Consider the following 15,770-nt stretch of genomic DNA (forward strand, 5'->3'; position numbering starts at 1 on the left):
GTGATAACAAAGCTGCGATAAAACCCTTTGATAAACTGTTCTTTAATAACGATTAGCGAGGCGTTGAGGCGAATCTCATTCCAAGATTTTAATTTACGTCAGGCTGTTGACTGCGTTATTATCGCGTGCACCGATACTAATTCCAAAGTGAGCTCTATGCGCGCTCCACATTCCGACCGGGTGGCGCATTCTCTGGCAAAAAGCCCCTTAATAAACCCTGAAACCACGCGTTATTCCCGTGGCGGGCGGCAAATTTTCGCCCTGACGTTGAGCGTGCCGCGGCGAATTTTTGCTCTCCGTCCACCCATACACCGTCGCCTCTCTTCTCCGTCGCTGCTTTTTTGCATTTCGTCGAGTTCGGCAAAAACTTTTAATCTCTCGCGAACCCAGCACAGAGAAACCGTCTCGCGTAGCGCCTTCGAAACGGATGAGGATTAACGGTATTGTGCTGTCAATCCCGCAACCCTTTCCACCCAGCGCTGCTGCTACCACGCAATTTTTATCGCTCTTTCTTTTTTCTCTGTCTCCCGCCTCGTTTCCACGGTAAGATTATAGGCGGCAGTGGCGGATTTCGCGCGCGAAATCAGGCGGAAGAACAATGGTGGCGATTACGCCGCCGGAAGGGACGGAACGAGTGTCCGGATTAGGAAGGGTTGCGGTTTTTTTGCGGTAACTCGACGTTGCTGGCCCGGGAGCTCTTGTTCTACTGAATCGCCGCGAAGATGACGTGCCGGATGATATTTCCCAGATTTATATTTTACAAACTTTAAAGCTACCCTATTCGAAATAATTCAAAATAATATCCGAGAATAGAAAAAAAATAAAAAAGTATAAAAAAGATCGTTGTATGGTGCGTTATATTATATAAATAATTGTTTATTATTATTTTATTTTAATTATCTTATTTTAATTATATTATTTTAATTATATTATTTTATCTTAAAAGTAGCACGTACGTGTAAGATTTATCTTGATGTTACGAATGTTTTTCATAAATTATACGCGTGTTAAAACCGACATTATTTTCTCTCGTTACGCTGTTGCGATAGGATAAAGTTGGACAAATAAATAACGCAGAAATATATGATTCAAATAAAGGACGGATGTTTGTAATATACCTACACAATGTCGAGACTTGTAATTATACGGTTGCAGCTAGTAATCACCGAGTCAAAAGAAACGCAATTTAGTCTAACCGCGCCTGCAGGTCAGAGACGACGAAGCTGCTATGTGGTTTCGTCAAGGGGGAAAAAGAAAGTATGGTGGTCGTGTCACGACCAGCTTTAAATTAACTTCTTTAACGCTTATCTAACTTACACGAATTCCGTTTGCCGTTCACGAGACAGGTGAGAAAATCTTCATGAATCTTCAGAATGCATTATCAAGATCGAAAATGTCGTCGGCAAAAGAAATAAAAAATAAAATAGTTTATCAAGAAAGAGAAGAAATGGCAAGACACATAAAATGGAAGATAGACGGGTAGAAATAAAATAGACAGATAGAAAAATAGATAGAAAAAGAGAGAGAAAGACAATTCGTAGCATAAAGGCAGTGCGAATAGTAGCGAGAAATGAATTGGGAATCAGGCAGAAAAAGACGATAGGTAATCGATTCCTATATCCTAAGGTCGTCGAAAGTGCGGAAGAGAAGGCGTGTAGAGTCGAGGTGAATGAAAGTGAGGGAAGGAAAGCCTGCTTAAAGCGTCGTTTAATTTCCCTTCATGAATCATTTAGAATATTCTTCTTCTACCGCGTCATTTCTTATTCTCTTTCGGCCCACCGTTTCGCCAACCGGACGTTGTAGTAGGAGGATTCCCTCCTCATTACACGGGTAATATATGTATATCCGTCTATCGTTTAAATATTCACGAGGCCTTTCGGTGTCGGGAAGATTCTCGAGGAAAACCGTTCAACGGAGAAGGCACATGCACAGGGTGCCATTCTTCTATTTCCATCGAATGCTTCTTATCCTCCAGCTCGTCGCGTCTGTTTTTGCGCGAACAGTTCTTCGCCGTTTTTCTATAAAGGAGCGAAAAAGAAAAAGCGAGAGAGAAAGAAAGAAAGAAAGAAAGAGAGAAAGAGAGAGGAAAAGAGAGTAGCGTGAATAGTTTTTATCGGGGTGGCTCTCAAATTGAGCCAAAAACAAAAGGTATGGTACCTTTATATTTCGCGGTTTCGTCGATTTGCCGGATGGCTTGTGAAGTACGCGATTTTAAGCGGAAGCAAGATGCTTCGTGCTGTTTCGTAATTGGATTGTTGAAATCCAACAACGACTAGATGAACAACGCATTTCCTTTAGTCTGAATGGAGTGAAGAAAATAAACAGCTGTGTTACATCACGATAAAAGAAAACAATATTGGATTATTATTGAAGAATATCACGAGTTTTCGCGATTTTAGCGATACACTGCTATTTGTAAAAGTTCTGTTCATACTTTTACGCCATACACATACGGCAAGAGTTTCTTTATGATTATTTTATAACATAAAATTTATTTATATTAATAAATAATAATAAAAATAATACTCTTCTTTGTTTCTTAATTAAATATATTAATTTTAAATATGATTATTTCATTACGCTATATAAAAAAAAATATGTAGATAAAATACGAACACTATTAGAGAATGCCGAACAAATCAGCGAAATATGTTGCACGACAGAAAAATGGTACTTTGTACACAAACGCGATAGCTATTTCGGATAAATAATACTCTTTTAATCTTAGTGCACGATATTATTCTACGACGCCTATACGCCGGTAGGAAAATCACGTTACCGTTAAATAAGTCCTCAATCTCGGAATAATTCATGCAACTCAGTATGACACGAGACATTAGTCATCCGTGATATATGCTGAATAATTATTACATAGATAGATGTGCAGTCAGATACATTGTTATTATACAGTGTGAGGTACATACGTCGTTTGCGTAATCAGTCCCAATAACGAGCAAGTAGTTTAATAAACCGGCACTATATTCAGTTATAGTGCGAGTTATGCTATACATGTTAATGAAAAGTAAAAATGAAGAAAATGACAATTTAGTACAATGTTATTGCGGAATTTTTAGTTATCTAAAACTATATACACATTTTTAATATTTATTCAGCGTTGGTGATTTTCTATAGTAAAGAGAAATATTTGCAGTTTAATTTATCCGTTTGCGATATTCGGCGTTTTGTTCATAATTTCCAATAAAGTTGTCTCGAAAAGTGACAGATAGAATCGTTCGGAAAAACGTTGGTCGGATTGTGAAAATGCCGGTGATAGACAGTTGGGTATTGGTGCGAAAATTTATCTCGATTGAATTATGTTTCGTGACCGCTACAGGACGCCCGAATAATTATTCGGAAACATCGCCCGCGTTTTGAACATTTCCCGATGTGAAAAGCGCGTTTCTCTCTTTATTTCATTTTGCGCGCCCATCATATGTCGATTATCCTCACTCCTCTTTCCTCTCCTTCCGGTCTCATTTTTTGTGTCCACTGCGAAGGGATTTTTTTACCCAACAACTTCGTAGGTGTTAATTTTTTCATGCAGGGAAATAATAATCGTCATATTTTTAAATTAGAGTGACGGCAATGCCGATGGGATTTTTTTGCGCGCGGACTCTTTTATTTTGTTTAAAATCTACCCGCAAATGTGGGTTTGCATTTTTCAATAAAACGCGAGTTTTGAATAAACACGAGTTTTGTTTTAAAAGCTGTAAATAACTTTATTTGAAAATTGTCACGGTTTTATCAGTCATGATCCGCGTTTGCTTGTTTGTTTTTTTTCTCGCTATTTTCAGACGCGAGTAAACTTTCAAAATAATTTGCACAGATAGCACTTGCTCATGCGTACTTATCAAAAGGGTAGATTTTGCTTTAGACAAAAATAAATAAAAAAAGAAACATCAGTACCATTTCTAACGGAGATTTACAACTTAGACGCAATAATGCAGGATGGAAATAATGGCAATGGGATATGATATTATGGGGATAATATTATCTTGGTGGAAAAATAACACAAAATCATTGTTGCTCATTATTTTTTTCAACAAGACTCATAATCGGGATTTTCATAAGTTTGAAATGAGAAGTAAATTACTCCTTTTTTAAATGAAATGTACTTATTTCTGAATAGAAATGTAACAGCAAAATGATTTTGATGAGAGGTCATTTATTCAAACGTTTATTCTTATTAGCGGATTCAAAGACGGTAGGGAGACGGAACCTCGTTATATGCAGACAGCGTCAAAATGGCGAAATCAATCGCCATTCGGGTGCGTCAGCGATCATAAACTCAGAGTTCAATTAAATCCGCGGATCGGTTCGAAGTCACGTTCGCCGCCACACCGGTGAAGAAAAACGGGTCCTCGTCGAGCGTTACGAGCAAAAACTCGACGCCAAAGTTGCGCGCGCGATCGCGGTGTCGATGATCAAGGGACGCCACGGCGGCTACGTGCCGAAAACTCGTCGCGTTAGCGCAAGTTTCGCTTAAGAGAAACTTTTTCCGCGACCCGTAATATGTCCACTGCAAGAAAGCGGAAGCGATTTGCCTTGGAGGGACAAGAAAGTGGCGCGCGCGCGCTCAGGGAGCGCGTCTCTCAGTTCCGGGTCCCGGAAGAGCAACGACAACTTAGTTGATCCTTTTTTGCTCCTCTATGGCCGCGGTTTGTCAGAAAGTGGACTAAAGTATGATATTGCAACTTATCACGAGCGGATGCCGCTTGGACTTGGTCTAAAAAGTACCGCCAACAATCCCGATAAATCATCCGAGAGCGCGTGTCTAGTTTCAAGTATACGGTTTTCTCAACCTGACAAGACGACATCGTCGGCCCTAATCCATCAATATGTATAAATATAATAATGTTACTATTTACGGAGGAACGGGAGTCGAAAATAATGTCGATAAGTAAAGTTCAAAAGTACGCCCGTATTTCTCCAGGACGGGACATTGATCGAAGGATGACGAAGCGTTGTATCATAACGTCACTTGTCTGATATCGTATGGATCGACGTTTATCTCATACTAAATGACTCATTGTGTTTCGCAAACCGGGTGACAAAAGTCGAAAGATCGTAAATGTATTCGTATAGCCGTATCTGAAACGTTTCCCGAAGACGCTGGTCGTGACACTTTGGACATATCCAGTCCATCGTTCTCATGCATATGGAATTTCCGTGCGACACGTCTGCGTCCTGTTCGCCATGCTGCCCCAATATCAGAAGCGCGAGAGATAGCTCTTCGTGCGCAAACCGCCGTTTCTATCGCGGCTCTATTAATTATCGCGATCTGCCATAAATTCTGAGTAATAGTTACGGCGTACAGGTCGAGAGGGTTTATTAGGGGGACTGTTGTCTGCGGGGCAGTGGGGAAACGCGCGCGACGATGCTGCTGAATGCACGCAGAAACCGCGCTGAGGATAGCTGCGGGTAATTACGACAGGGCGATATATAACGTTCGCCTGTTACATTTTGTACGCAAAACCGACGGAATTCTTCACCAGGCAAATTGCATCGTCATCGCTGTGAAGTCGCCGTTGTGAAAATTTATAATAATTAGAAAATAACGATGTGCGCATTACGCGCGCGCTATTTATTCGCGTGTGTATTATGCATTTTTGAAATATACAGCATATATTTAGTAAATATATTTTTTTAAAAGATTAAATTATTAATATATAAAATATAATTAATATACGTTTCTACGTTACACGTTTCTAATCTGCCCAGATTTTCCATTGAGTTACGTACACAAAATGTAACGTATTTTATAGATATCATACATTTTTTATAATAGATATTTGTAAGTTTTTATCAGAGCTAATTATATGTACAAGTGTAAATATTACAACTACGGACTTTTGCAGACCTTTCACAGCTGATGATATTTTTTTAAAATAAACTGATAATTTTATTACATATATACAGTGATTTTAGTTGTTTACTTTATATAGATAATGTATGAAGTATGTGTTAGTTATCATTAGATTAAATTTTTTAATTGTACTTGTGTATTTTTTAATTATTATAGTTGTTAAATATTTAAGACTTTAAAATTTGATTTTATATTTAAGAAAATATAAAGTATGCTACAGCAGAATATTTGTGTAAGAAAAGGAATAATAAAAAAATATATTTTGTGGATATTATTACGTTGTGAAATCAATTATCGTACTTGTTTTTATCGAATGAAATACTTGCATAATTATCAAGTATTGTTAAGATACGCAATCTCTGCAGATAAGTACAGTATCAACAAATGAATCAATTATAATTGCAAAAAATGAGTAACGGTGAAATGCGAGCACTAGCTTAATGTGTCCTTTGAGTAGCTTGAGTTAGTTAAAACTTTGACGCTAGAATTTGAATAATTATGAACTCATATAATGAACAAGCATATTACTTTTATGACTTTACTGGAATAACTTGCATTTTCACAGTTAAAACCATAATTTGCATTTTGATTTAAAGAGATCTTAAGGAGGTTGGTTGACGTCCCGCTGCGGGGCAGGCGGCGCGGCAGCGGGAAAGCATATAGATTTTCGTTGCGCGAAATAAACGAATTTTAGCAAATAAATATGTAGAATGCATTCAATTGTTGTTTCTTAAAGTTTAAAAAGAGTTGTTTGTACAATTTTCCCAAATACGTTATTATCCACGTTGAAATGTGGCAATAATAAATGTAGTCCTGTTTTATTTTTACAATTTCTTGATAACTAATATAAAGAAAAATCATTTCAGTCTTCGAGAAAGTTCTTCCTAAATATGTAAAGAATTATTTGCACCTATTTTCATTAAATTCTTATCATTTTTAATATGCTTTCGAGAGTTACATTACAGGTTAGGTAACATTTTTGCCCTGTGTCACCCGTGTATAAGAGAGAGACAAGAGTATAATTTCAATAATTATTTACTCGACAATCATGCAGACAATTGTCTTCAACTTTGGCATGGACGACAGATTCCCATAGACGAACATTCTCCATAAATTTGAACTAATTCTTATCAAATTGATTTAAGCAACCACCCTCCTTAAATGGAGATTTGCGTTTTTGCCATATCTTTCAAGATATTTATATTATACGATTTAGAAATTAAATTGTAATATCTAGAAGAGTATATATATATATATGTATAAATTCAATTTCATGGCCTTTCGGTTGCGAGTCTGTGGTTCTTCGAAGTTCTAAGGAGACACGATCTCAAAAATATATATTATCGCTCACGCCCCGGGTTTCCGCTAGGATCTTTCATGTAAATACTTAAGGCGAGAGGTTCTTCTCTCCATGAAAGTGGTATAGAAGCGTCACAAGACCTATCTCGATAACGGCATAATACTAGCGGTCACGAAGAGGCAATCGAAATGTCGACAAAATTGAATCGCTATAATTCAATATAATATGAGATTTATTTTTCTTGTATATTGATTATGGATATCATTAATGTTATTTTCAGTGCGGTATAGTAATTCGTAATTTATTTAAAGTACAGTTATTTATTATTGCCGATGTAAAAATCAATTATAGAGAAACATGAAATAAAACATAAACTTGAGATATAATTCTTTATAAATTAATTAATTTACGCGTCACATTATTAGAGTGATTGTTTAAGAATATGCCTTTAAACTGCATAGAAACTTCTTGATCTTAATGTGGCAATAATATATGCTAGAATACATATTAGAAAATACACTTTTAATTCTGTTTAAAGAAAATTATTTTTCAGCTTTGCAAGTGCGAGCTTGAATAAGAAATAAAGAGTACGTTAAGAATACATTAAGTGTATTAAAAGGCTTTTTCAGTACAAAGTGTCAGAATAGAAGTCCCATATAGTGCCTTTGTTCTTTGCTATGTAATAATCGACTCACCATGGTACTATTTGAGAGATCCTTTTAGTACGTACTTCTTTCGCATCGTCATGTACGTCCAATAAGCACTTTAGATATCGAAGATTCCATATGGTGCGCCGCTCTCTCTCTCGCGTGACTGGCAAGTGCGCATCGTCAACAATACTCCGTGCATGAAATCTGAATGGTATATATCTATATGATAGGGGATTGTAACACAAAACCCTCTTGTCTTTGGTGTCTCTAGGGTGGATTATATATCGGATGCGTCTCCATAATCGGCTTCCACAATACACGTCTGTCATCCCCCCGTTGGGTGCGCGTTCGCGACAAGGGTCGACGAGGACCATCGTATAAACTTTTCGAAAGGGTTTTGTCTTATGGCGCACAAAACATTCGAGTGCCTCTTGTATTTTTGACCGAGAAGGCGTACTCGCGCGATTCATGATAACGGTTTACCGTGTCGGATGAGCCACTACTGTCATATCATAAAGAGAGTATAATAGCGAGGAAATAAATGAATTGGTTATCACTAATCGTGGAAGATGCTCGTTAAAGTGTCACTTATTTTAAAAAATTACACGATGAGATTGTGTTAACTTTAAACAATTTTATATAAAATTTAATTATTTTTTAAAACGTGATCTTGAGACTGTCTTTTTGATTGTTTATCTTATTAGTTCTTTTTGTCGTTAATTTTGCAATTATTTTTTTTAATAATATATGGAGCACCAAAGGATTTTTTTAAAAAGAAGCGCCCTAGAGAGAGATAAATGTTCTGAAAGTGAAACACGCAATTTGTGTATCTTCGCAGGACCGGGATGCATTATTACTGCCCACTTTGATACCCCAACGGAGCGCGGTCTAAACGAAATTTGCGATGTCCTGAATGCCTGCCGAACGCAAAGCAATGTCCGTCGAGAGCACAAAGTGAGAGAGTTGTGCACGATAATAGTAATTTTGCTATGATCGTCCGTTATAAACTACATTTTGCTATCTAGATCCACAAGGAAAACGCGAGAATCGCAGCTCCCATGGGATGTCTCTGAATTGGTTGCTTGAACGTCCGTCATATAACGAGCATCTTTTATTGCGATAAAACTGACTCATATCATTTACCACGTCGTCACGTGTGAACTATACGTCAGTCCGTAAATTGATATAAGGACATGTATAACCGTGCGATATGAAAGCCCCTTTATTGTCCCATTCTCATCCCTATGACGTTCATATACGTCTTTCTTCATACTGCTCGCGCACAAGGAGAATTTTGCTAGTATGGCACCAGAATGAGAACATTCTCCTTAATACCTTCTTCCCCTTCATAGCTACTTGGAGCTCGGTCTATTATCGAATTTCCGTATAATAACGAGCTCATTGTGCATAAAGAGATCGTAAAGAGGCGAATACAAAATATACATGAAAGATATTACTTACATAATTCAATCTTTGAGGAACTCAATAATTATTATGTAACACATTTTGCAAAGTGACTTGAAAAATTATCGGCGACATTGCCTATAATAACGAATAAATAATGAAAAATGGTTTATTCAAGTTCTCTTATTTCTTTTTCAGATGTCACCGTCCAAGAGATAGTCTCTTTTCTTGGAGTTCGGGCTTCGATAATTTCACGGGATTTGTCAACTGGGGCTTCTTACTGCTAGGTATCGGTGGTATCCGGTTACTGCTTGAAAATTTCATAAAGTGAGTATCTTGAATTGTCGATAATATTCCGTTATCTAACGAATGTGGCCGATTTCATCGGGTCATAGTCCAATTTGTCAGTAATAAATGCTCTGATTGCTAGAAAATTATGGTACACAATAATATCAACTAATCAATCAACGGAAATTATGCTAATCGTTTTTGTTGGCATAATAAAATTGAATCATTATCTGAACTAATAATTAATTTTATTTTCTACGCAGTAAGAATATATAAACTATATATTTTACTATATATAAAATATATTATATAAACTATATAAAATATATAAACAATGACGAATTAAAAAAATAAGATATCACAAAACGTTTTAAATTCTAATGGGATATTTTTCTAATTCTTGAAGATACTTCAGTAAAAAAATCTTTGATCACTCGCATTTGAAATCGAGGGTGAATTTCGAGAAAGAAAATCTGAATAAGGAACTAAACGTTGAGCCGATTAAATTGAATCTGTCAATTCTAATAAAAATTGATGAATTGTTATTTTTCTTTTTTTTCTCTCTCGAATGTTTGTTGCACTATTGCTCACAGAAATGTATAGTAGTATATGATACGTAAATATATGTGAGTGTCCATAATGTATTAAATTCGAGTCTATGAGTTCGCTATGTTTAAGTGACTGTATGGATCAATCATTTTCATGAATAAAAACAGGGGAAGTTTTGACAAGCAATAGCGTCATCAAGTTGTTACTGACTCACCGAAATTAGAAGAGGGTGTCTTTGCGTGGGTTGGCAATCAATGGGAATACGATAGGGGAACAAGAGGCGATCAGAAGTGCCTCTATCAATTTGATGGATATGCTATCGTAGCGATTGACAAGGTACGACAAAAAGAATCGATTGCCAGCAGGCAAGCTGACAAAATTGAGTTTGTAGCTGTAACTATTTCAGCGCGATTACTCGCTGTTCTTTAGGGATGGCTATAGCTCGGGTAAGTGGATGTTATTTGGAGCCTGCTCGGCAAACGTTGTTGGAACACCGTGACAGATTGTCAACCGGTAAGGTTGCATGATGTTTTGGTGCACTCATATTTCATCACGAACGCTCTACAGATGGAAACAAATATGATACCTTTATAAACCGACCGCACTGTTATTGTTACGATAGCGTATGTATGAGTATGTCATTCGATATTGAATTTAGTAAGATTCGTAATAAGAAGAAAGATAATGAGAAGAGAAATGGCACAGCAGAAGATCGAAATATTGCCTGTCAGATTGTTAAGCTTGCGACGAGATTCAAAGTTATATATTTTTTACTTAATAAGATGTCGTATAATATTGAAAGATTCATTTATAAAATGAGCTACAAGCTACAAGCTATAGCAGTCTCGTGAATAGAGTTTAAATTGAATATAAATTATTACGCCTGTATCGAGCGAGATAATCTATGCTTATCATTGTGATAATTTAATTTATTCCGGCGCTCGTGGAAATTTATGTACTTTTTAGTATAACGAATCATTCGATTGACTTATCAGCCGTCGCAGGTCGTTACGTGATGCGCTGCCGGTGAAAGGAAGAAAGAGGAGTACGAGTAATAGCAAATTAATTTATGGATAGCAGGATGGAGCGGAACTGACCGTTCCTTGCCCTTTCCAATCGAATTAGTCGTCGTCTGCAGCGATGGCCACGAACTAGTACTCACGAATCCAAATCAAACAACTGAAACTTGAACATTTCTTGTCTTTTATTCGTAAAACTGCATCTCTTGACACAGAATATGAACGTTATAGATATCTAGATTTTATACAAATAATAATTAATCCGCGCACATTAAAATAAGTTGAACCAGGATCGCATTCTCAGAGCTAATCATTTTCTTATGCGTATTGACGCTGTTGCTAGGACGCGCGACGCTTTCTCCTCGCAGGATATTGTCCTCAGAGGAGTAAGTTAGTTGCCTTCTTCTTCTGAAGACAAGAGAGAAGCGTAAGCGTTGTCCATGAATAATTTCAACGAGATTTTTATCGCTGTTGTAAACTCTCGGCCTCGCGTCCGGTCGCTCCCGGGGGCGCGTAACAGAAATTTATCACGCTCGTTAAGCGTGGAAAAACTTTCGAGCGAACTTTTGCGACGTAATTGCTCGAGGTGGCCCCGACACGCTTCATACAAGCCTGAAACAGGCGCAGCTATGAACGGTCCTAAGCGATTATGCTCGAACTAAAAGCATTTTAGCATTCGATTGATGCCTTCAATTTTCTATCCAGACATCCGATTTCATAATAAGCAATATTTAACAATATTATGCAATACAATTTACACAATGGATGTATGCTGTCAAGCATGTATACTTTTTAAAGTGATAAGTTTAATAAAATGTTTATTAAACATTATTAAGTTTGTAGAAATTATTAGATGCGTAGTTTAGACAGATATCGGACAGATTAGCGTGACGTACATATCCGATAATAACAGATATATATGTCTGTCGCGTTTCATCGCGCTCTATGTGACGTAACGTTCAATCGGCCATATAATTTCGCGTATACAATCGCGTCACCGCTTAATTAACTTATCGGCACTTCCGAATGAACACTTCGAAGAAATTGTAACCATTTAATACAGTCCGCGTCCTCGACTGATTCGTTTCAACCGGTAAAAACTTTTCCAGACTTGATTCGCGAAGAACAAGAGCAAGCAGCAGCCGAATCGCGAGGATGAGGTTGTCGACACGATTTTGCTGGGATCGAGATTAATCGATGGGACGAGGGTGGGAAAGAGAAAAGGGTAGATTGGCGACTGAAAAAAAGCACGTCGGTAAGAAAACGGGTAGATGCTTCTCTGCGAAGTGAAAAAAGGCAGCGAGAGAGCTCAATTAATCGAACTCTCGACGAAAGACCCTCGCTATCGATAAAAGTCCGCGGAGGTGGGTAAAGGAAGTTACTGAAGTTTCTCCTTCCTTGTCTTTCGTAGCTACGTGAATTGTTCGTAAAACTTTCAGAGATTCGCCATGCAATCATAATTTATGCATTTGGAGATATGAATGTGCGTTTATTTCAAGACACGCGATTTCGTCGATTATTTTTTTCTCATTTTACGATTTATTTTTAGTGTAAATGTCTGCAGAAATGATTAAACAATTAGATCTATGATAATTTGATGATAAATTACTGCTTCTTCGCGGTAATAAACGGATCAACAAGTAAAAAATGCCATGGATAAGATAAATAAGAAAAGTGAGACAATTAGTTTATTCCTGTCACAGATTTTCGACATCATGTATTTTTAGATACTACATTCTTAGAAAAGGTATTATATATTTTAAATAAAAATCTTTAGAAAAAAATTGAAATTACGAATTCTTTATGTTTAATACAAATTTATTTAATGTAAAAGTATATAAATTAGTATATTCTCTCACGTAATCAAATTTTCCCGATATACTAAGAATAAAGAATAATATTGTTGAATTTTAGTCATGACCTCAGTCATATTTATAGCATATTTATAGCACACATTAAAAATTGATCTGGTCTTATGGATATGACATTGTCTCAGTAATGATTATTTCCATCGTGTCCTACTTTATCAGCCATTTTCGCAAAGACTTTTGCATCGTGTCAGAACATAAAACTCGTTTATTGTTCATCCGGATTATAAATTCTGCAGTTCGATATCTATTATAGCGCAGAAAGAAACTAATGTCATTGGAAATTTGATAAGTCTCAATACCGGATATCGCTTTGTATATTGTGTATTTTACATTTCTTTAGATAGATCGGTATTGAGCAAAGAATAGCAAGATGCAAAGTGAAAAGATATATTGATTTGTAAGAAAATGATAGAGATGCTATATAAATGAAAATGGATTTATTATAAATGTATGCCATATTGAAATCACTAAAAATGCTACATCCAACAAAAAAATTTATGCGGAATATATAAATCGACATTATATATTATACAATGAATTTTAGAAGGGATCGTTAATAAGCTGTGATGTATTTTATCTAGATAAATATCAAAATAAATTTTAACCAACGCGCGTTCACGACCCCTCCAATTCGCCTTGAAAACAATCCATCTCGCCTCACCGAGCCAATCCGACACTTCAAAACGAGCCTTCAGGCCCTGCCATTAATTTCACAGAAGAAGAATCATCCTCGGCGTTCTTTACAATCATAAAAGTGAAGAAGACGTCTCGTTTCGCGCGTTATTAATATTTAATGCGAATCGTTCGCGCGTTCACATTTTCATTCCGGCCCGTCCCATATTGGCGCCATAACTCTTCCAATCTGGACCTCCGCGCGCTCTCGCACCCACCGTGGAGTCACCCCCCCCCCCCCCCCCCCCCCCCCGCGGGGCCCCCCCCCCCCCCCCAGGACCCCGACGTTTCCCTCTCACCACGTTCGACGTGAAATTGGGGATTTTATCGTGACGCTGTATTAACGAACTCCGGCGGACGAAGAACGAGCGTGGATTTAACGGGCGGATCAAGACGGCTATTCCCGCCGGGGAAGAAATTTAATATCGTTTCTGCTCACGTCTCGAAGCGATGAGTTTCGATAAGTGCGATATCCCCTTAACTTTCGAGCACTCGAAAAATGTTTTATGAGACTCATCCACCGTGTGTACACGCGTATCGACGCCGGATCGGTTTAATCATCGACATTGAACGATTGTTTCCTTTCTTGGCTATATAAATCTTTCTACGTCGTTGAAATGAATATTTCGAACACGAATGAATTACTGGATAGTCTTTCTTTGACGTTGGCTTCTTTTCATTTGCTACTTTGTTATTAAAATGTAATAAAAAATGCAAAGTTTTGTCTTTCTAAACAATGTTGCATTTGCATTTCCTATTACTATTTGACTTTTGGATAGATTGATTTGACAATAAAATAAAATTACACTTGGCGCGATTACACTGTCGCGTCTCTTGTAGATAATTGATTGATTTTTTATTATTAAATTAATTTTTTTCCGTGCATTATTTATGATCATACATACAAAGTGATAGCCTTTGATTGACTTAAACATTGCTATATATCAAAACTGGGGTTTGCATTATTTATGTTGTATATTGCATTATTTATGTGTGTATCGACATATGTGAAGATATTTTCATAAATTATCACCGATCGGCTGTCACACGGCGCGTTGCACCAATTAATTATGAACAAGAATCATATTTTTTCCACGCTATTGTCCAATTACCGTAACTGCGTCAACATGACCGATATAGCGTTTCCGCGGAGAACTAGGTCGGTGTGTGTGTGTGTGTGTGTGATTGCGTCCCAATAAATATTGTCTATCTGAAACAACGCGCCGACTTTGAATTCTTTAATTACTCGACACATAAGCCTCGTTTATCATCGTTAACGGGCATGTACGACCTGAAGCCATTAGTGTGCAGTGCCTTTTTTCGGCCGGTACACCTACCTCGTGCGTCCCGCGAGAAAATAATGTTCTCGATGGCTTAGATCGATACCATCGTAAATTGCGTTTTCAGGCTAATATAGCGATAAGACACATTACAACGTATTTTTATGGATGTAACAGTGATAATCTGATAATAGTCGTCGAATGCAATTTGTCTACTTCGAAATAAATGAGAGAGTAATTTTCAGCCCGCACGTTACAAATTATCGTACGTTACACAAATTATCTTTACTTGTTATAATTTTAACTTTATCGCATTCGTATTTATGAACAAAACATGAGTTAAATTTATGCAAATCCTATTTGCATATTTTGTACAGCTTTTGTAATCAATATAGCTTTTTATAGTATGGACAAACATAACTTAATCGAATATCGCAGTTTAGCATATCCCATTTGTTTATTATGTTATCAGACGCGTTCCATTTCTGCATAACTCCGTTTGATTTACGTGCAAAAATTAATGATTCGTATGCGCGCAGAAAGTGCCATTTTACGAAATTGCCAATAAATAATCCGGCACGATTTAGTCGGCGGGCATCGTTTATAATATTTTCCGACGTGCGCCATCAAAATAAATCACAGATTCACATCAAGATCACAGTCAATCATCATGGGACAGACGTTTCCTGCATTTCCATTGAGTCGACTTTCTAGGGAAATCGTTTTATTTCCCAGCATGAGCTTCCTCTTTGCCTGGCGTGGTGCGATGGGACAGTTATTATTTATCTCAGAACAAAGAACGCGGACCTGCTCCCTTTATTTTCTTTTGTTCCTGCTTGGAACCATCTCTGTGGAAGAGATCTTACCAGAG

The 15,770-nt window shown here is 37.2% G+C and overlaps 1 protein-coding gene across 1 annotated transcript in view; it reads left to right on the plus strand.

The window, feature by feature from the left end:
- The first annotated feature begins 8,750 nt into the window (after positions 1–8,750).
- The window catches only part of LOC112457054 (diacylglycerol O-acyltransferase 1), a 75,616-nt gene continuing 68,596 nt past the window's right edge, over positions 8,751–15,770 (plus strand). Inside the window, exons 1-2 of the mRNA XM_025019925.1 lie at positions 8,751–8,770; positions 9,419–9,547. Coding sequence (XP_024875693.1) covers positions 8,751–8,770; positions 9,419–9,547 — 149 coding nt within the window. The remainder of the gene's footprint in view (positions 8,771–9,418; positions 9,548–15,770) is intronic.

The sequence above is a fragment of the Temnothorax curvispinosus genome, unplaced genomic scaffold, assembly GCF_003070985.1.
Source record: "Temnothorax curvispinosus isolate PA1 unplaced genomic scaffold, ASM307098v1 QBEX01007450.1, whole genome shotgun sequence".
Taxonomy (NCBI): Eukaryota; Metazoa; Arthropoda; class Insecta; order Hymenoptera; family Formicidae; genus Temnothorax; species Temnothorax curvispinosus.